The 23,186-nt window shown below is 40.9% G+C and overlaps 1 protein-coding gene across 1 annotated transcript; it reads right to left on the bottom strand.

Annotated features, from left to right (window-relative positions):
* Positions 1-798: 798 nt before the first annotated feature.
* Positions 799-23,172, bottom strand: LOC113671712 (3'-5' exoribonuclease HELZ2). Its single transcript, XM_089186881.1, has 16 exons — positions 22,944-23,172; positions 21,138-21,373; positions 19,991-20,098; positions 18,690-19,065; positions 17,173-17,335; positions 15,833-16,820; positions 14,686-15,087; positions 14,178-14,253; positions 9,495-13,646; positions 8,348-8,815; positions 7,507-7,632; positions 5,829-6,487; positions 4,781-5,020; positions 3,067-3,223; positions 2,414-2,584; positions 799-1,921 (listed from the first exon to the last, which is right to left on the bottom strand). The coding sequence occupies exons 2-16, from the start codon at positions 21,207-21,209 to the stop codon at positions 1,806-1,808; spliced, it is 8,274 nt and encodes a 2,757-aa protein (XP_089043007.1). The 5' UTR covers positions 21,210-21,373; positions 22,944-23,172; the 3' UTR covers positions 799-1,805.
* Positions 23,173-23,186: the final 14 nt, after the last annotated feature.

The following is a 23,186-nucleotide window of genomic DNA, read 5'->3' as shown; positions in this document are numbered from 1 at the left end:
TTTAATTTTCTTTCTAGTCCCTTTAACTCCGCCCTTTTTAAAGATTCTCTGTGCATTCACGCGCGAGAGAAGAAGACACGTGTAGTCATATTTCAAGCCCCCTACTCGAGGGAAGTTGGGGGGAGTAAGATGACTTTGATGACTGTTTCGATAAAAAATGACCACCTTTGAAGCTATCCCGCTATCTCAGAGTAACTTAAGAGTAATTTTTCTTGATCTCACCGAGAGACATAGTACCTCTCTAATGTAAATGTTGTTTTTATTTTTCTAATCCGCGGTCCCTTCGAATGACCTCATCCAGCGACCCCCCCCCCCTCCCCCCTCCAAACGTCAAAAAGCCGTAAACAAGATAAATTTAGCACATTTGTTTTTCAATTGGTAACACGTGAATTCATCTGGACACAGGTGGGGTCTCCTACTGCTTAATCACAAAAAGAAACATCCGTGCGGGGTGTAACTTGACAAACAATTTTCTTTAAAATTACCGGCAGATCCGCCAGATGCAGTTTCGTTGCTTGGTGTTAACAGATCACGTTTTTTTTCTGCGAAGCTGGCCAAATGACATTAATTCAACCCAGGATTGTTTGATTGAGCACTAATTGCAAAGATTAAATGTCTCGGAAGTATTCACACAACTTCGACCGGGATCGGTAAATTAACGAAAGTACTTCCGAATTCGGCATCGTTCGAGAACGAGTCGGAAACAGGGGGACTGAAAACAAATAATTACCTCGAGGGGACCCAATTTTTTTATCGATGGGTTGGTGGATGGGGGGAAGAAAGAAAACCGGAAGAGTATTTAGAAAAGAAGAAAATTTATTGTGACTGAATAACACGTATGCATTTCCTGATGAAAGCTTCAAAGATAACTTAGCATTATTACGATATATTTTTGAGTAACTTATCAAAATTGCACAATTTTTGTGCCTGTATTTGCTGAAATGACTTACGTTAAGTTGTAATTTTCGTAATATGTACAAATAAAAAAATTAAGAATTCCATTCGAAAACATATGCAAAATGAGCAATAAAATATCTTCTCACAAAATGAAATTCTACTAACTACTGAACTCTTTTAAGTTCGAGTTTCAATATGTTAAAATTGCTAAAAAAAAAAAAAAAAAGCGTAAGAATTTACAGAGATATGTTAGTTACCCCACATGAAGCCTAAAAGACCAACAGAACTAGGGGTCAGTCATTCTTTATCACCTGAGGGGGAGGGGGGTGGGGGAATTTCAGGGGATCACATGGTTTTCAAGGAGAACGGAGAGGGGATCTGTCGTGGTCAACAGAGTATAAAGAGGGGACTATTGACAATTGACCGCCAATTAACTGTCCAAGACAGGGGATCAGAAGAATATTACAGAGCCTTATAGGGGGGTCACATAAATTTGATCGTGACACAACCAGACTCCTCCGAAACCCCTCAGGCGATAAACAATGACTGATCTCTGATTTGTAATTGATGATAAAAACCATGAATTCAAATTGAATTTTAAAAAAAGCCTATATTAATAAAGCTTCAAAATTGATCCCTTAAAAGTGAGCGGAGTCGCTTTTGCACAACTTGTACGAAAACTTTCCCCAATTTTTCGTGTTTACCATTTGCATTTGGGTTAAATTCCTCTATCTTCAGTTGTACTAAATTTATTCCATACTAAATTCAATCTTTTTTATATCATACGATACTCCACCAATATTCCAAGCTATTGAAAGAAATTCTGAACTATTGTAGTTTATCGACTAGTCACGCAATCCATGACATTGCGTGACACAAGTCTATTCTCCTATTCGATGGTGCAACGCTCACGAAGTGTCCTTGGCAGGTTGCCAGGATTTTTCATCCACCAAGCAACGCAGTCTCTGACAGTGAGATACCAAATTTTTCCACATATTGTGCACCGCTAACAAATGACGGTTACCTGTTAAGACACGCGCAGACGTTTAATTCCCAATTTAAAGAAAAAACATTATATAGTGGCCACGATTTGTAAAAAGTTAAATATGCGCCTCTTAGCCTTAAACCTAACCTCCTCATAAAAAGACAACCCATGTACCAACAATTGACGAATTTCCAATAACCACCATCCATTGCATGGTCCTTTATGGTCGTTACACGTTAGGGTGTTTGAGCCTTACGTGACATCAACTTACTGCTAACTGGGCTGAGAAACGTAGCAATTTCCACGTGAAAACACACATACTTCAATTAGTTAGGGTCCCATAACCACGCTAAGCCAGCGGTATTTGATCTTACAAACATTAAATTGAAGTTTTTCAACCTCGCTCCCAGACTCCCTCTTTTTCCCCAGTCCCAGTAGCGAGAAGGCGGGAGGAGAGAGCTTGGGAACAAGGTTAGACCATTGTTACACTTGGATTGAACATTCGCATCATGAAGATAGACTAATACTCACCAATAATTACTAGACCATGCTTTGCACGAGTAAGAGCAACGTTCATTTGCCGCTCATCAGTAAGAAAACCTAAGTGATTGGCTAACCATTGTTGATTATCAGAGCTGCCTGTGATCTTTTCTACTGGCAGACTTCGCACGGTAGACAAAACCACAAAGTCCTTCTCAGCACCTAGAGAGAGAGACAACATAAATGTGTTAAGATCCAGTCGAAACCACCCCCTACTGGGTAATTAACCCTTTAACAACTAAGAGTGATTAGCATCTAATTTCTCCTTACAATGTCACCACTGAATCACAGATTAATGACATGAGAATTAAGGAAATGACCATCAACTTAAGAAACTCTTGATTATTTAAGAAATTCTCCTTGTCAGCACCTTAGTAAATGTACAAAGAACAGTATGGAGAAATGAACACTGATGTTAGGGTGTAAAGGGTTAAGAGAAATAACCCTAGGACTGCAAGACTCGATTTCGGCCCCTTTCTGAGGATCGTTGTTTTGACCGATGACAGAAAAGGAAAAGCAAAACTAATAACATCTGCCCATGTGAGAGGGAGATGCGGGTCAATCATAGAACAAGGAAAGCAAAAACAACGCAATCCAGTTAACATTGGACACTAAGTAGAAAATTTCTACAAACATACACATACCTTGGCTGGCGAAGACAGAGAGGACCTCTGAGTCACACGAGTTAAAGGAGCTCTGTAACTCTCGGGATATTTTGGCTCTCTGCGCAGAATATGGTGTAATGACAGATATCCGAGAAGATTTTATTCCGTGGGACATCAGGTACTTGAGAACTCGTAGCTACAGAAGAAAATCATTAATAAAGAAAAGGTTACAGGTGCCATGTCAAGTTAGTCATTTGTACTCTGTTTTCAATTTTTCCACCCTCAGTAAGTAAATTCTGATTTGGTAGAATGGCCTTAATATCATTGACCATAATAGAAAATAGTATAGGGCCTAAAACTGTCCCCTGAGGGACACCTCTATTGATATTTACATAGTCCGTGACAATGGCATCAACAACAACTCTTTGTTTCCTGTTCTGTAAAAAACTAATAATCCAATTGGTCACGTATGGATTTATATCAAGTGTTTTCAACTTAGAGCAGAGGATATCATGAGGGACCGAATCAAAAGCTTTGCTGAAATCAAAAGAGAAGATTCTAACACAATCAAAACCCGACTCAAGCCATTTCAGCCAAGCATATTGACACTTAATTAAGGCCATTGTCGTATTGTGGCCTTTGCGGTATGCAAACTGGTCGAAGCTAATGAAGTTCTTCATATATTGAGATAATTCTTGTCTGTATACAAGACGTTCAAAAACCCTCATTATTACATTAGTCAGCGAAATAGGCCGCAACTGTGTGCAATTTTTAAAGTTGGGCTCTTTAGGCAAGGGAGTTATGTCGGCCAATTTCCAAAGATCAGGCACAATGTGATTTTCCAAAGAACAGTTGAAAATATGGGTAACAACAGGAGCGAGGTCGTACGCAAACTCTTTCCAAAACCAGTACGGGATTCCATCTGGACCAGAGGCATTGCTAATCCTAGCAGTATGCAGGGCGCATGTCATTTGAACTTCGTAATAGACCTCGCTCACCGTACTCTCTGTGGCTCAATAATAGAGTATTGGAGCGCGGAATCCGAAGGTCTGAGATTCGATTCCTCATGGGGACTCAGAATTTTTTCTTTGTCCCATGCTCGTGACAAGACGAAAAAAATCTTTCTCTATATCTTTCATTATATGATAAGTAAAATTATACACGCGTTTTGATTGGTTCTTTACTCATGAGCTAAGACAGACGCAAAGATGACGTCACTATTGACAACGTATAGATTCCATGTAACTGTGGGTCTCTACAGTACTAGGTCACAGAAAAAGTCAAAATTTGGTAAGAACATCAGTAACACACTCGACCGCACCTCGCGTACTCCTTTTCTGTTCTTAGCAAATGTTGACGTTATCTGTGTTCTAATACTGAACAGACTCACGGCGACATGGAATGTACTTGTTCAACAAGGCAGGCAGCAGAGAATCTATTTGTTGAATAGAAATACTCTCCGGAGACTATCAGCTACTAGTACTACTATAGTATATACTAAAACAATGGATATCGTTAAAGGCGCACTCTGATTGGCTACTCAAGCTCCGAATTTCATTTGTTAATTACCTTCCAGCAACGCGCGCGATATTTGTGCGCGAAAATATTATAAACGTTGCAGGAAAAAATGAGTTAAAATTATCTTTTTGTGGTACACTAACTCACTCTATCAGTGTATACCAAAACAACTATCTTACGATAGACATACTTGAGCTCACATTGTGTACTTCACACGCTTACTAACAACACTTACCACAACGTTCACCTCTTGCGGGTTGCGCTTAGACTCCTCACGGCCTTCAGGACCTGTGTAGTCCTGGGGACTCTCTTCAGTTCCCATAACATGACAAAATACGACGCGGACATTTGGTCCCACTGGCCAAAAGTTTGGCACCAGTCCGTTTGAAACATGTTCTGGAGTGGTTAGATGTGAAGAATCTTTCAGGAGATCTTCATAAAAATGTTTTGACGGAAACTCCCTAATACTCGGATGCTGATGAAAGAAAGAAAAAAGATATAAACGTCCTACTTGTAAATATACCGGCCATTCATTGAAATACAGGCATTCAGTGATGACTGCACCCTTTTAACCGTAACTAATACACTTGGTTAAAAAAAATTGCGTTCAAAATCAATTACAGTAATAGTACGACTTAAGAGCAGTCCCACGTTTCGGCAAAGTCCGTCGCGCTTATCAAAGAAAGAGAATATTAGCGATTAAATATTTAATGTTAGCGCGCCGCGCGCAGCTCCGGCACGACAAGTACTTTTCGTTCGCCCCACTCCCCACGCCCCACGCCCCATTCCCAGAACTCTACATCGGACTTTCTTACTCGCACTAACACACGCGACGGACTAAAGCGAAAAGGAGGGATTGCTCGTGGTCTAGGAATAGTATGGACCTGCAAGCAGTCTGAGCTGACCCAGGCAGGACATGTTCAAACAAACTTATATTTGCACATCAGAAGAAAATTGAAAAGGTTGAGTAATTACGAAATATAAAATACTGCATTTCATAAAGACAACTACCCTATTTTCTAACACATAGGTGAGTTTGTGAAGGAGTAATGAACATCATACCATATTAAAGTGACGGCAACATCTCAGCGTAACCTTATATTTCATGAAACATACACAGATCTTTGATAAAAGGAAACAATGGCGAAAACAATTGGTTACTTTTGGAACCAAGGCTTTGTTTTAGAAATAACATGGGGCAGTGCAGAAATCCGTCTTTCTGAACGACTATATACACGCTTTCAGTGTTGTAAACTGTAAGCGACAAGAGCTATGAAACTCACCATTCTATACTGTGTCTGTAACTTGCACGACGAGAAACTTTGGCTTGCATTAGGGGTGTTAAAAAGCACGTCAAACAAAGAACGGCCCAGACCAAGCTTACGCGGGACAGAACTCATTATCACAGCACCCAACTGCTTGTGGTCTCCAAGCAACACCACTTGCCTGAGCCGCTGACCGGCCGAACTTAGGGTTACTAGGCATTCTGGCTCAAGGCACATGCTGGCCTCGTCTATGATGGCCTGACAGACACGTGCGTGACGCTTCACACGTGAACTCCCACCCTCGATGCACGTGCACAGAATCACTTCCGTTCCAGTCTCTGCAATTTCGTGTCGCTCTGCTTCATCTAACACTTGGTACAACTCTTGCATTTTGAGACACAAATCCTTTGTGTTTTTTTCCTGTTTTTTGACCTTATCTTTCGCTGAGATTCTCTTCTCCAGCTGTTTGATTTCCTCTTCAACCGCCTTTAGCTTAGACGAATGCGGATTGCTCCGTTTACGGACACGAAAATGTAAAGATATATCTTCACAATCTTTATCCATAACACTTTGTGCAGATGGCAAGTTTGTCCTCAGAGACTGTTTAAAAGATTGGTTCTCAATCGTTTTACCATATATCCGTAAAACTTTCAATCCAGGAATCTTCTGGAGTATCCCTGCCAAACAGAAAAAGCACAGTTAAGCCTAGTCAACAGTGCAAGCGTCCTTTTAAAGAACACAGGTTCTCGTTGGTAAATATCTACAGTATGCCGAACCACCATGTTTGATACAGTGGACAAGGAAAAGGCAAGTTATGAAGAACTTTCTGTCTCCTAATCTTTCTCTGCTTAAGGAAATCCAAAATGGCGGTAAAATGTACTAACCGTTTAACCGGCAAAATAACGGATGCATCGCGGCTTACAAAAAATTCACCCCTAAAATTCTCTTTAGAATAAACATGTAACATCTCCTTGTGATTTCCATACAGTTCTCTGAAAACTGGTTATGAGAATACACCAGTTTATCCGCTAAAGTTTGCTATCTGGTGTGTAATTTAAAGTTAAACTAGGATATTTTTGTGAATAAATTTCAAAATGACTGAATTTGACACCAAATTCTTTTGCCAAAAATGAAAGGAAAGTTACGACAGTCGTAAGGATGAAATAGTGACTAGTTTAAGTGTCCATCTCCCATTCTCTGACAAGCCTTCTGCCCCTTTCGATAACATCTTTAAAGAATAGCTCGATAATCATCATAATTTAGAGCTGTTTTCAAGTTTCGTTAGAAATGCAGGATTGGTTTGTTTTTGCTTTACCTCGTTCTGTATTGGTCCAGAAAACTCGTATCATCTTCTCATCAATCAGAATAAAACCTAAAACCAACCGTGACTCGTTCACCCACGTTTTCCCGCGCTCCAAGCGGTTGGCAAGTTTTTACCCTGAGTTCTTATTGGCTCCTTGTGGTAGTTTACTTTCTTCTGATTGGCTAAAACCAACCGTGACTCATTTACCCACGATTTCCCGCGCTTCAAACGGTTGGCAAGTTTTACCCTGAGTTCTTATTGGCTCCTTGTTGTAATTTCCTTTCTTCTGATTGGCTAGAGTGATCACTTTGGCCTTAATATTATGACAATCAATCGAAATGCGTTCTTGCCCCACCAAAAATTGTTATCAGTTATGGCTGAGAAAAGACTTACTTGCCGCCACATCCACTGCATGATTTGAAGGAGCACAGAATAACACTTGTCCTCCATTCCCTTCTCTTCTGTTCAAGGCAGCAAGTTGATAGGCAACCTGTGCGGCAGTACAGGTCTTACCAGTTCCTACAAAGGCAAAATTTAGAGAGGTCAGCACTGCTTCCTTTGGCAAAATAAACTGCGCCATACAGGAGTACAGCGTTTATTTGAACGCTTGTACGATACGTCTTTTTCCAGAGACAGTAAGAAATAGTGCCAGACGAAAGTGCTTTCCTTTAAATAGTTACATGGAACAGTGTCTTCTTAACATTTAAGAACGGCTTGAAAAAAAACTAAACGAAGGTACTGCTCGATCACCGTGAAACTTAGAACCAGCTTAAATCAATCTGAATTGAATATCATAAGATACACGATTTCCATTGGTTCTGCTTTGCTTGGCACTGTGATTGGTGTACAGAATTGGCGTCTCCCTCTCATCCAATCAAATGCAAAACGAAAACCAATCGCGCACCGGCCACTTACATTTCCCGGCTTGAGGCATCAAACATGTTTTTTCTCTGAAGCCTTATTTCCCCCTTACGATATTTAATATAGTTCTGATTCGGTGCTACGACTAGTGTGGACGTAGCTTTACGCTTTGGTGTACAAGACGTTACCATATTAATACATGTAGGGGTAAGATCTATAGCAATGGCTTTGGTTAACCGAGCGCGAAAACGCACGAAGAACAAGTCACGCTCACGCTTTATTTTCCGCGCGTGCTTGCTTCCGTTCGTCTCCTTTCTTGCATTTTCGCTGAGCGCTTCCTGCACAAGCTAATTGTTATGAAGGGTGCTTTTACCTGGCGGTCCTTGTATCAGGGTGAAAGAAGAATTCACGGCATTCTTCACTGCTTCTTTCTGTCCAGGGTTGAGTCGTAGAGTAGTCTTCGTGTCTTCCTTCTTTTGTCCCTCACGCATTTGGACCCGCGCGAGGTATTTAGGAATGTTCCTCCTCAAGAAAACACTTCTGATAAGCTCCGTGGCTTCACCGAGGCGCTTGACTGCGTTTATCATACGGCGAAATGAGAGTCCTTGTTCGATGACTTCTATGCTGCACAGCCACGAAGTCTGATTCAAGTCCTCAGTGGAGAAGCCGTGCACTAATTCCAACGTAATCACGTCCATTTCGTCACGACTGTCTACTTGCGTGACACAACAATGGACTATACAAGGCAAAGCGTGACATCGAAGACACAAGAAGTCACCAGTGGAGAGCTTCAGTCCACGAGCAACGCACAAGATCTTGGAAAGAGTAAACTCGCCAACTTCTACAATAAATGAAGATTATACCATAATTCTAGTTAACATTCATTGCACTCTTCTTTAAAATATTTTCATAGGAATAAAATAATTCTTGGCAGTCAAAAGAAGCCTCGGTCAATCCTGTCTTTAGAAGGAGGAATGACGCGAACAAGTCGAAAAGTCATCGCAACCTCAACCCTTCAACTCTTATGAGTGACAAGCGTCTAATTTCTCCCTACGTAATCAACCTTTGATTCACACATGAAGGTCATGAGAATAAAGGAAATGATCATCAACTACAGAGAAGGGCTTGATTGTTAGACAAATTCACCCTGTCAGCGCATTAAGAGCTATATAGAGAACCGTAAAGAGAATATACACACTAATGTTAGGGTGAGAGTTCCTGAAAATTTTTGGTAAAATAGACAAAGATGTGTACCAAGGTTTGAAGAATGATAAAAACGGACGATATTAGTTGTTTCACGGGCGTGCGATAACGAAAAAATGTGGGTACCCCACGAAGAAGCGAAACATCGAGCCCCACAGCATTGGACTGCGAACCCGTAAGACTTTGGTTTGATTCCTTTAGGTCTTTGGAGACTGGTTCTTTTTTAATTTTCCCCATGCCCGTGACAATAAAAATGATTACACAGAAAGGGAGGAGTGTTTCAATTGATATTCTAATATTCGAGAGAGGTAACTCACTTCCATTCCACTGAACAGAAACATTTTGAAGAATAACTTGACTAGCTGAATCTGAATTGACACTGGATGTGACTGCTTCGCATTGTAGTAGTGGCAGCATAACTGTTTGATATTCTTTTACGTCACTGTACGTTACTTTGGTCGGTACCATCTGTGGAACTCCAAATGACTTTGTAGGATGACGGCGATGCTTCAAACAGCACACGATCGACTCGGTGAATCTAACCGCTAGGATGCTCGGCCTGGGAAGACCACGGTGTATTTCAGCACCTAAATAGACAGGAATTGTATTTCCTCTTTGGTAGAAGTTGGTATGCGCGCTCAAATCTTGATGACAGCCGAGTGAATTCATTAGAATGTGTTCTTCTGGAGCTTTGTTGCGACAAAAACTCGATGGTTTCTTCTCAACGCGGACCACAGCCTTTGCGTCACGATCGATCATTTGACGCTGTTGGTTCATTTGATGGAGATCTTCAGAACGAAATCCCTGTAGAAATGTAAACCAAAGCTCTTTCGGTATCTCCAGAAACTGTCGCGACACTTCCGAGGAAGCTTCATGCTGTGTAGAAGATGAATCATCGGGGACATCATCTTGACTGCACTCTGTTCTCACACTTTGGCCTGTCGCATTGATCTCCAAGATCTTCCAAGAAAGGACTAACTCTTCCTCCTCTGGCAGCCAGTCCCGCGATGTCGGCTTGCAATCATGGATCCTGACACAGCGATTGAAAGGAGAAATATGCTCGACTTCACCCCCTCCTAACTGTATGTAATCTGGTGCAAGGCAGTCCACCTTGGCAAGCCTCCATTTGGAGTCTCTCTTTATCATTTCTGCCCTCGACACCAATGCAAGTTGATTCTCAAACATGAAAATCCGTGACGTCATCATGTGGCACATCTCACAAATATTCTCCAGTTCTTCCTCTGTGTAAGGCATGTCGTGATTTTCAAGAACAGCCAATAAAAGACGATGAACAATAATGTCCATGTAGCGTCGTATTGGCGACGTAAAGTGCGTGTATGAAGGTACGTTGAGGGCAAAATGGCGCCGTTTCTCAGGAGGTAGTCTCGAAGAAACGACGTAACCGCTTCGTTCTCGGATGGATGTTAAACGACTCAGAATTTTACCAACACCAGCTTTGCTGTCATGTTTAATTAACGCAATGGTTACCTTTCCGATATCTTTTTCATCTAAAGCTGCAGATACTTTCTCCCACGTCTTCAAGCTAATGTTCACACAGTCGTCGCCGCTTTGATGATCTTCGTGACCGGAAGGTTCACTAATGCATTGCAGACTTAGGTACTGCCTCGGTTCCATACCTTTCTCGATACAAGAGTCGTTAATCTCTCGCAAAAGATGGGTCTTAGGGGGTAACTGTCGACGCACTGGTACTTGTGTTTTGGCAATAGGGCTTTGCAGCAGTCGTTCTGCAACTGCGCAGTTAGTCCAAAGCATAAATTCTTCAACCATCTTTTGGGAAGATAACACGCCTGTTTTAATTACATCGTGTTCTAGGGATACATAGCCTTGACGCACTCTTCGCGCCCACATTTTGAACGATAGCCGACCCAGGATACCGACGCCCTTTTGAACGTGTTCAGGGATGTTGTCGACCTTCTTACCGTCAAGGACATCTTGGCACTCATCATAGCTTAGCTTGCAGCAAGACGCTACTATACTGCGTTGAATTTCAGGTCGCGCTACTTCTATTCCTTCTTCATTTAAGTGAAAGATAACTGAAACTGCCAACCTTTCTTCACCCGGAACTAAACTGCAAAGCTCCTTGCTGACGTAGGATGGCAGCATGGGATTGTAATAGGACACTTCATTAGAGCCATACACAGAGGCTCCATGTGATAGGGCTGCCCTGTCCAAGGTGGAATTCTTGGTCACAAAGAAAGAGACATCTGCAATGTGGACACTAACTTTGTAAGTTCCATCGTGATTCCGACAAACCTTCATCGCATCGTCAACCTCAACGCACGAAGCGGGATCGATACTGAACACATCTTCAAATTGCACTCGCTTGGAACGCTCTGTCTCGGGGATTCTCCATTTAGGAGGGAACTCCTTCTCGACTTCACTCTGGATTTTCTTCGAATGCGGTTTGTGGACGCCATGTTCTGCGAGCAAAACTGAAATGCAGAGACGTGGATCACCACCTTCGTTGAAACACTGCACAACAAAGCCGAGGGGAAAGCGGTAACTTGCTCCCCATTTCATGAGCTGCACCAGAAACAACTTCCCTTCCGTTTCCGTCACAAAATTTGCAAAGTTAATTCTTTTATCTCTCATTGCGAAAACAGCCACCCCAGTCTGCCCTTGATGGTCTCTGCTTCGTAAGATGACAAACTTGGAGTTGCATCTGTTAATGGGCGTCATTACGTTTCTGTCTTGGCTGTCCAAACGGCAAACTACTTTCCTGGGATGAATTTCCTTCAGAATGGCCACCACTTTACCTTGAGGATCACCTGTATCTCGGTCCTTGTTGGTGATCTCCACAGCGACCACATCTCCATTGAAAGCTCTGTTTACGTCTGCTCGGCTATTGATGCGGATGTCAGGCTTATCTGGGTCACAAACCTTAGCAATGGCGGTATTACCATCGCTGTGGTTATCAATCTGTAGAGCACAAGCCTCGAGTTCACCTAAAGAAACTTTGGACTGTGCCTCTTCCCTTTCCAAGTGTTCTTCATTGATGGAGTAGTTCTCAATGTAAACTGTGCTCTCACTGGGCTGTAGGATCCATCCTTGTAAGGGCGGGGCTTTCTGTCCCTCACCAATAGACGTCGTGGCACTGTCACTGCAAACAGGCGAAGAACCGTCTCTGATCGATGCCGGAGGAGAAATGGCTCCTTCCTCGGAATCATTCTCTGTTCTGGATGTCAAAGTTTCAAAAGCTTTGATATAATCTAAAACGATGGGATCTTTCTGTTGTGCCATGAACCATTCTTCTGTCTCAGAATCTTCATAATCGTCTTCTGGGTAGATTCCATCCGAGTCATCGAGGTTCGGACGTGCCACAGACCTCCCACCATTATCACTATGGTTACTATCAGATTCCCCGCCATTCATGAGACTAGTAAGAGCGCTATGAAGGGATTCACGATTCTGAAGGAGTTTACATTCCTTCTCAATCAGATTAATCTGTCTCAAAATATTTTCTTGAACGGCGGAGTTAGTGGAGGAAGATTTCAACTTATTCAATAAATCTCTCTCTTTGTACAGCATTTCTTTCCTGTCATGCAAGCTAATTTGAAGCGACGATGGAAGTGACATCGGTGGTTCTTCTATGGTCAAGCTGGGCTGATTCAGTGTTTGATCCTTCTGTACCTTAGGGGTTGCATCGCGCAAATGGAATGAGGAAGGAGGTGTTGAACTACGCGAAGCTGAACGGATGTGTTCAGCTCCGTTCTGTGCTAAGAATACCCTAAGAGGAGGGCGCTGTGGTACAGCCTGTTGGGTTACACCCCAGGGAGCTGACGGATGTTGCAGATTCATCTGCTGTGGCAGAACAACCTGAGGCACAAAACCAATCGGTGGGTGTTGCTGAGGGGGATTTCTAACGAGCGGAACAGGATGCACGGGCAAAGGAACAGGTTGTCTTTGCATGTAAAGTGGACCTTGGGGGCGGATGAAAATTGAAGGTCTTCCTGCGAAAGGACCATAATTCCCGAGGGGTGGACCTTCTTGTACAAAGGGGACATTCCTCTGGTTTCCTGGCATGGGCCCTCGAGGAAAAACAGGGGCTGGTACGTCAGGGACCGCGTTGACAACTGGGATGTAAGATGGGTTATTCCTCGTTGGTGTACTCAAGGCAGTCGGACCTTGCCTCTGCACCTGTTTGCTTTCTCTTTCACTCTTCGCATCTTTCGTCATCTTGATGACCATTTCAAAAGGTAAGCGGTAGTGAAAGGTTTTATTGCTATTGCACCTGCCGAGGATCATCTTGAAACAGACGCGGCACTCCCCAATGGAACAGAGTGCCACAGGGTCCCCAATGATGACAAGGCGAAACCGTGCCCTAGTGATGGCAGTATTCAGTAGCTTGCAATCAGAGAGGAACCCCATGTTCTTTTTACTGCTGTCATCTGCGGTAGATGCATCGTAGGTTCTCACTGTGCTAATGAATAATACATCAAACTCCAATCCTGTAAGGGAAATAAAAATTTCCCTGTATCAGTAAGTAATTAAACTTTTATTAAACATTCGGCTACTTCGTGGTCATAATAATACTTTTGACAGTTTACTAGGGTAGAAACTTGTAAGCGAGTACTATACTGATAGGCTGTTGTACCGTTATTAATAACAAAACAGTTCTCAAATAGAGTGCATTTTGATTGGGTGTCGCAAAACCAAAACCAATCTAATCTCTGGAGCCTATCAGAGCAAAGGAAAATATCATGAAAAGCCAATAAGACCTCAAAGTATAGATGGACAATCTCCCTGGGGCGCGGGAAAACGCGGGTGACCAAGTCGCCAATGATTGGTTGAAGACGTGGCGTGTCACACTCAATTGAAAACTACTCTGTGTACTCGTAATATAGCGTAACAAGAGCAACCAATCAGTTTCGTATCCGATTTAAATTCCTTTACCGATATAGGTACAGAAAACTCATGGAAGAGAAAGGTTATTAATTAGGTCCATATTCAATCACTTCGTACATTGCAGTGATTTCTACCTTGGACATTAGTTACTCCCTCCACTTTAACGCCACCCAAGGACTTGGCTCGCAGGAGTCTTCTGATTTCTCTCACCTACAAAATAAAACAACAACAACAAAAAAAACAACAAACATACATGTTTGCTATTGTTCGCTGAAGAACTATGGTGTGCTCCGGCGGCATTTTCCAAATCATTGTTTCCCTCGCTGCTCACGTTCAGGAAAGGCATTGATAAATGATCACCAACTAACGCAACTCTTGATTGTTAAACAAATTCTGCTTGTCAGCGCCTTAGAAAATGTGGTTACCGATCAATTCATCAGCTTAAGAAACTCTTTACGGTGGCCAAAGAATAACAAAACCAAATCATCTTGTTGTTAGCCCCCCCACTGACACAGTATCACACTTCACAGGATTACACCCTCACATGGACGACCACACTGCTACACAATTGAAGATTCTATGATTCTTAGCACAACGACATATCAGATTCAGAAGAAATTTGAAAACATACAGCTGCCATACCTGTGTTGGATACGGAGAGAGTACACAAATGCGTGCTGGGTCAGCTTCTCCCCAGAAACGAGTTGGCCATTGATTTACCCATTCCTCCACACGGTCAGCCACTTCTGCCGCTTCTCCTCTGTTCAAAAAAGACGGCGGATCATCTGCGATTTCTTCCTGTCCATGAACACCATAGAAGGCAATAGAATACGGTAGCTCACGAGGGCGCTTCAGTTTGGCAACGAGTGTGTCTTGGTAAAACAGATGAGATGGAACGTCCACAATATCATCATAGGCTCTGTAGTTTTGAAGCAATTGAACCTTCCATCTTGACATTGATGGATAAAGCTCATAGAGACGCACTAAGAGCGAGCGGCCGAGACCTAGTCGTTGTGAAACTGGAGACATGATGGGAGGGTTAAGCTATAAAAACAGAAAATAAAAAAGAAGACACTTTTAACTATCAGAGTGCCGACAAGTAATCCAGGATTGGATAGGTTTTGTTTACTTCGCCATGTGATTGGTTTTGACAACTCGCGCTGTTTTCTTAACCAATCAGATTTAAAATAGAAACCGACTTGGTTACCCACGTTTTCCCGCCCTTTGTGCTGTTATTATTTTGAGCTCTCATTGGCTGTTCGTAGAAATTTTCCTTTCTTCTGATTGGCCGTTAATGACGCTGTGCTTTCGGTTTAACGCCGGAAACTCGATCGCAACGTTCTTTACACTGTCGTTGGTGTAGGAAACTCGCGTGACATTTTCAACAAATTAGATGAAAAAACTTAAACCAAACGCGAGTTGTGTATTTGTTAGAGAGATGTTACACACTCATTTTCCACTCGTAGCTTAACGTTATTATTAATAGATTAATTTCAATAGTGTCGAAAGTAAGCCGAGATTGCCATAGTTTTGCCTTACTTCGGTTTGAGATTGGTCCAGAAACTCACGTCACTCTTCCAACCAATCAGATGCAAAACTAAAACCAATCACTACTTGTTCGCTCACGTTTTCCCGCGCTTTTGGTAGTTTGCCCGTTTTTTCTTGACTCCTCATTGGTCGATGATGACGCAAACCTTTGTTATGTCTGGCTGAAGGATAATTTTAGTTTTGGTTGCACGACAGTCAATTGGAAACTGCTCTAATACAAATAATAATTATTCATCGTTACCTGAAGATGATCTCCTGCTAGGACCACCTGCGTTGTAGGTCCTGCAAAGCAAAGCGGGATGATCGTTTCTACTTCCATGGCTTGAGCAGCTTCATCAATGAAGATGTGCGTAAAAAATCCAGGAAGCAATTTAAGATTAGCCAGGGAGGCTGCAGTGACGAGAGTGGTCACCACAACTCCACGTTTCAGTAGTGACTCCTCGTCAGGCATTGCAAATTTTCCAGTGCGCCGATCCAAGAGACAATATTGAAGTACTGTGTCAGAGACGGTGCTGACAAAACGATTTTCCCAGCAAATGCGCAAGGGTTTGAACATTAAAGCTGAAATATTTGCGTTTGTTAAGTAAGGATGAAGATGATTTTTGATATAATGATCGGCTGCGCTGTTGGAATGAGTACAAAGTAGAATACGATATTTTGGTGAGCTTTTCAACTGAATCGAGATAAGCTCTTTGATGGCTTCAGCGATGGTCCTGGTTTTTCCGGTCCCAAACGGACCCAGAATCAACAAAGGAGGTCCCGAGTGAGGCGACAACATCTGCTTCAGCGCATAGGTTTGAGACTCGTTCAACAGCTTGGCACACGTCGAGTGATTTGTCCACTGTTCGCGAATTCCTTCTGGAACAGCCGGGAATACTACATCTAAGCTGACATTCTCTAATGCCCAGTGCATGTGTTGGTACGTGTCCACGAAACGAAAGCACACAGAAGCTGGAAGTGATACTTTAGATCTCAGCCTTTCCATAAGTAAGGCGCTAGCACGCAGTAATACACGATTCTTTTTCAAACTCTCCACTACCACCTCGTACAGGAGAGGATTTGGCATGCCGTGTTGTTGCAATCTAACCAAAGCATGGCCTCCACGTCTGATTAGGAGAGTAGCATCATCCATGAGGTCTTCATGAACTGGAAGGACAATAGTCACTTGGGACGGGTCAGTAGCACATGGTTGAGTACAATAGTGAAGATCTGAGCAATGTATGGTGAGCCTGGAATAGAACAGCACTTAAATTTAAAAGTGACCAGTATCTAATTTCTCCACACAATATCACCACTGAATCACACATATAAGGTCATAAGAATAAAGAAAATGATCACCAACTAAGAACCTCTTGATTGTTAAACAAATTCTCCTAGCCAGCACATTAGGAAATACATAGAGAACAGTATGGAGAATATGCATACTGATGTTAGGGTGTAAAAAACCTTAAACTACGCTCACTATTTTTACAGTTTGACTGTCATTTCTCACATAAATCTAGCATTTGATTGATGTTAACAAAGTCAAGGTTATTGTTGGGTATTCTAAAAACATGATTGATGTACAAACAATTTTTCAACCTTGTCATCTGTCGCCGACGCTCAAATTCCTCGATGTGAAGGAGCATGTGCAGTCGCTGCTTGTACATACTGCGAGTCAAGCGTTCTTCCAGGTGATCAAAATGACCTAATTCTAAAGTTGTACCAAGGCTGGGTGGGAGATCAAATTCAGATTTCCTTTGCACTGCCAAAAGAATAAAGTAGACACCTTAGAGTAAAGATCAGAAGGCATGCAGATTGATGGTTAACCTGAAACGTTAACCAAAGAATTTCAGCTCTGAGAACAAGATAGGATATCTAAATTACTTAACCCTTTAACCCCTAAGAGTGACTAATATCTAAATTCTCCTCACAACATCATCCCTGAATCAAACATTAAGATCATGAGGATAAAGGAAATGATCACCAACTAAAGAAGCTCTTGATTGTTGAACAAATTCTCCCTGTCAGAACCCTTGGAAATGTTAAGAAAACAGTATGGAGAATATGAATGCTGATGTTAGGGAGTAAAGGGTTAATTGACTTCACAACAGGGAGCCTGGCTGAGTGGTGAGAGCATCAGACTCACAATCTGGAGCTCTCAAGGCTCCACAACCAGGGAGCTACACTTCCTACCCTTAGAAGGTAGTGTATGGGTGCCCTCACATTCCCTGCCAACCTGTACAGGAAATATGCAGGCTACCAGGCCTGTGATATATTGTCCATCTCCAAGAACACTGTAATGTCCAAACATTGGAAGATGTTATAGCAAAGGCAGTTCATTCTCCTCAATTATTTTAAGACCCTGAGTGTTGATCCAGTCTGGGGCTTAAACCTGTGACCTCCCAAAGGGCAGTCTGGCATTTTACAGCATGAGCAAACCAGGTGATTACAGTCTCTTATTCATTGCTCTTACCAATATGTTCTGTAGGGTAGTACATATATGTAAATGTACAATTAAAAATGTAATTGAACTGTGTGGAGTGCAATTTGGGCTGAAATTATATGCATGATTTCAAAATCGAACAAGCGTACAATGCAAGTTCAATTTGAAATCACAAGACTGATTTCAGACCAAAATTGCATGACATGAGGTTCAATTACCACTTTATTACATCCATTTTGAAATTGCCCAAATACAGGACTTGGTCAGTTCAAATATTTTATTGATGCAGTACTGAGCTGGTCTGAAAGTAAATTCATGTCCATATTTTTGGGGGAAAAGTTAGAGTTAAGAAACAAAAGTTGCAAAATTTGTCACATGATACTCTTTGTCTTTCATTTTCCTGCAATTTGAATGGTTACCTTAAACAAGCCTTAAATCTGATTGGTTGTTTTGTTTTTAGTGTAGCCTCCTCATTGGCTGGAAAAAAGATGTGATTTAAAGCAAAAAATGGTGTGATTCATGAATAAATCCCATCAATTAGAGCCAATCAGATTACAGGGACCACCAGTGATTTCAAAATGGGTGTAATAAAAATAATAAGGCCTCTAGTTTAGCAGGCAAATATTTGCTTTGTATCATAATTTTATTGCCATACATGTAAGTGTGACTGTACCTTGAGTATCAGTGGGATCAAAAGGCACAACTTGATATTTTCGAAGCCAGGATAACTCACTGTCATCTTCACAAACCACAGGATGCTGGATTGTATGCAGCAAATCATTTTCTGGAGCAACAACCACTTCAAGCTGTCTGTAAACCAAGGGCTTCTCAGCAAAATCAAACACAATTCGCTGCTGAAAGCTGCCATAATGTGCAGATACAAAACGGAACGTGATTTGGTACGCTGTGACTGGATGGCCTGTGTTGTTTACCCATTCTTGGCACCCTGCTCTTAGGGTGCTAGCATTCACCTGAACAATGCTATACTCTGGGAGGTATGGATCCAATGTAAATACACGCTGCAACCTACACCACTGGCTGACACGACTCTGGAAGATAATCATTGTACACTTATAATAACATACCTGAGATACTCATTTAAGAGTTTCAAATGCCTGATGAACTTTCCATTCCAAATTCTCCCAACTGTCTACCATACAATTCTTATAATGTTGCTCCCAAGAATTTGGTATTTGATCAAATAATAATCCCCTAATTGGTATTTTTCTCTATTCTCATCACTCGTCTACTTGATATTGTGAGGAGAAATTCTGTCTTGGTCACTCATGGGAGTTAAATAAGTTAAGCATGTTAAGTCTTTTAGATCATGGTTTTAGACAACCAATAGACTTCAAGATTTCTTATCAAGAGTGTTATTTAAGGTAATAAATGTTTTCCAGTGTTGGCAACAAGCCTTCTTAAATGTCTTAATTTCTATAAAAATCTGTTAACCTTTTAACTCCAGGAATCTGATTATAAATTCTCTCCTCTAGCTGCTAGACATTTCCTGGTCACTTAGTTGCATGAATTTGCTGTTAGATCAAGATAACAACTTCTACCTGATAGTATAGTGCATGGATGTTGTAGGGAGAAGTTATATGGGAATCACTCCTGGGAATTAAAAGGTTAACCCTTTATACCCTTTCATCAGTATGCATATTCACCATACTGTTCTCTATACATTTCTTAAGGTGTTGACAAGGAGAATTTACTGAACAATCAGCAGTTTCTTTAGTTGGCAATCATTTCCTTTATTCTCATGACCTAATGTTTGATTCAGGGGTGGTATTGTAAGGAGACATTACATTCTACACACTCTAAGGGTCAAAGGGTTACCCAGAAGATGGTCTAGAGTAAACCTGCTAAATAGCTTGACTTTGTTTCAAAAGCTTGCCCTTAACATCTTCCTTCTCTTTTAGAATCCTTGTCTCCATTCAAAGATTTACGACTAACAGATGAAAGAAAGCAACTCACACTTGATGCAACTGTAAAAGTCCAGGTGACTGGCTTGTTCTTGTCAATGTGAGGGACGTAGAGTTTTTCATTACAAAGAATGTTGTGATTTGAACTAAATTCAACCATCTGTAAGAAAAAACATGGTACACAAAATAGCATTGTTGTTTAATAAAGCATTTTGTCTCAAGGAACATTTTGTCTAAAGGAATGATATGTTACTGAACTTTTAATTTGACAAAAGTAAAAGGAACCTAGCATTTAGCCTGCCAAGCAATTTTCTTTGGTCTCATTTCAATAGGTCTCAATCTGCTTTTTGGTACTCATTGGGTCGAGGAGGAGAGAGAAGACTGATTAAAGGTTTCAGATGAATTTTCATAAAAGAAATACAAGGCCTTAACAAATTTTGGTGAGGGATTTTAACCCTTATCAATTTTAACCATTTAACCCCCAGATCACATTTGTAATTCTCCTTACTGTCAACCATACAATTATTATAATGTTAGTCTAGAGAATTTAGTATTGGATCAACTAATTATCCCCAAATTGATATTCTTCTCCATTCTCATCACTTATCTGGTTGATATTGTAATGATATTTTAAGGAGAAATGCTATCTTGGTCACTCATGGGAGTTAAAGGGTTAATATAACCTGGTTACCAGTGGTTTACCACAAACAGTGACAGCTCTGTCTGCTGCCTATAAGACCTATTACTGTTTAGCTTGTAAGCAGGCTCTCACGTTTGGATTTTGCCTTACGACACAGCTGCCTATAATACTATCTTATGGAAAAAAATATTAAAACATCTGATTCTATTCCATTTTTTTTCCAAATTAATTTGTCCTATAATGAAGTTCTTAGTGGGTAGAACTGATATGTAACAAATGCAACATAAGTATTCAAATGATAATCCTGGTAAAATAGGGAATTATTTTATTTTCAGTTTTCATACATTTTTTTTAATTTTAAAAAGACTATCCATCAATACTTTGGTACATGCCACACTGTTTAAAACAACCTTGGCACATACAGCAAATTTCAATTAATTTTTTTTCTCCCAAAATAGATCAAACCTTGGAAAATACTTAAAAAGGTAATAGAAAAAAATTGCATCCTTAATAAAAACATGCATGATAAAAGCTAATAAAACACTAATATTTCAATTACCAAAAAACTTTCAGAATAACCATTTCTTCTGAGACGTTCAAGCTCCTGTAACACTATTGCAGCCCTGGACATGGTAGTTGATTGATTTTGTTGCAAATACACAATTTTTTTTTCAGTATGTATCTATCAGCTGGTACTGTACATGTACCCAAACAAACAAGATAGATGACCAGTACACTGGCACTTTCCAGATTTGTAATCTGCTGACCTTAACACCATGACCATTTCCAAGGATTCTGTTAAGAAAGAGGAATAAGTTATTAACACCATGCAACTTAACCCTTTATGCCATAACATCAGCACATATATACTCCTCATTGTTCTCTATACATTTTGTATGTCAAGGACAATGACAATTTTTTCTAAAAGTCAAGAGCTTTTCAAGTTTAGGATTAATTCTTTAATAGTCATGTTTGATTCAGCAAGGATATATTAATGAGACATTTGATTCTAGTTATCCTCAGGAGTTTAAGGGTTTATGTGTGATTCAGGCATGATATTGAAAGGATAAATTCTGTCCTAGTCATTCTTAGGGGTCAAGAGAATGGTGCAATCTCTGATCACTGTCAGTGGCCATCCTTAAGTTAACTAGATTCCCATTAACCTGAGTTTCATAACAAATAAATAAACAAAGTCATGTCTTACAAGTGAAGGGGTGGAATAGAACTCCAAGTAATTTTTCATGCCATATAAAATTCTCCTTAAGTTCTGTATAGAAATAGGCATCAAGTTGGAAGGAGAATTCAGCTGTCCGTCAGAAGTCACTTATGACTTTTTTCATCTACTTGTTTAACTATATTATATACATATCATAAGTAGGTTCAATTTTTAAACCAGATGACCCATCCTGCCCAAGGCAAGAAATACTGCTACTTTTCAGGGACAGGAATTTAAATTTTATCCCACAGTTACCTCAAGGATTTTGCAGAGCAATCCCCGACATTTCACTAATGCCTATTCATTCATGATGTGGCATTTTATACAGCACATTATCTATAATAATTTTCCGCTCTGATGTGCTTTACAACACTTTGCAAGGAATCTGGCCAGACTGCATTAAGCCACTTCTTTAAAAGAACTTTCATAGGTGCCCCCCAATTTTGAACACAAGGCTAGACCACAACACCTGGAACTACTGTGATTTCCCTACTCTTTGCAAGAAGCACATGAGTTCTTTAACGTTCCAAGCAGACCAGTACAGAGAAGGTACAGGAGAGGGGGCCTATGGTTTATCATCCTTATCTAAAAAGACTACAACATCCAACCATTTGCAATGTCATAACAAAGGCAGCACATTCTCCTGAGTAATTTTAAGACGCTGAGTGTTGGTCCAGTCACAGGCTCGAAACTCTCGACCTCCCATGGGGAAAAAGGTAATGTGTGAGAAAGTTTCTCGCCCAAGAACACTACGCAGTGACCTGGCGAAACGTGATCCAAAGTCCAATATTAATTATTAACACCTGTCAGTGTCACGACATAGGTGTACGCTAAAACAGCTATTCCATGTAGTTTACACCTAACCAAAGGGTATCACTTAAATCGTTGTTTCACTTTTTTTCTTCGGAAAATGAACAGCACTTAATTTCATAGCTCTTGTCATTCTCGTAAACATGTGGTTTCATTTCGGCGGGCATATTTCAATTATTAAATAATTTATTACCATATAAGTTCAACCCAGTATGATTCCTAGAGCACAGTGGTAAACTAAGTTAAATTAGGGCAACTTAACATCATCTTTCGTACACTCAATACACAGCTGAACAATGAAGAAGCAGCGCTTATAGCTTCTAGCAATCAAAAACTTACCTGAAGAAAAATATGCAAGCGAAGTTGTCCAGATTCAAGTTTAACGATTTAAGAGTACGTTCCTTAGGCTACGGTGTTTGTCGTTACAACTACACATTTGTAACATCTGGTTTCAAAACCACTGATATAAGATCAAAATAATTCAGTTATTCTTGCCTTGGACCAAATAACATGTCGCTCATGTTTCAGACAAAACAAGATGGAAAGCCACCTTTGGTGGCTGTCAGTTAGTGATAGTTACAT

This window comes from Pocillopora damicornis, chromosome 11 (genome assembly GCF_964200805.1).
Source record: "Pocillopora damicornis chromosome 11, jaPocDami1.2, whole genome shotgun sequence".
Lineage (NCBI taxonomy): Eukaryota > Metazoa > Cnidaria > Anthozoa > Scleractinia > Pocilloporidae > Pocillopora > Pocillopora damicornis.
The sequence above is the reverse complement of the archived record's forward strand: the minus strand, read 5'-3'. Positions and strand labels throughout refer to the sequence as shown.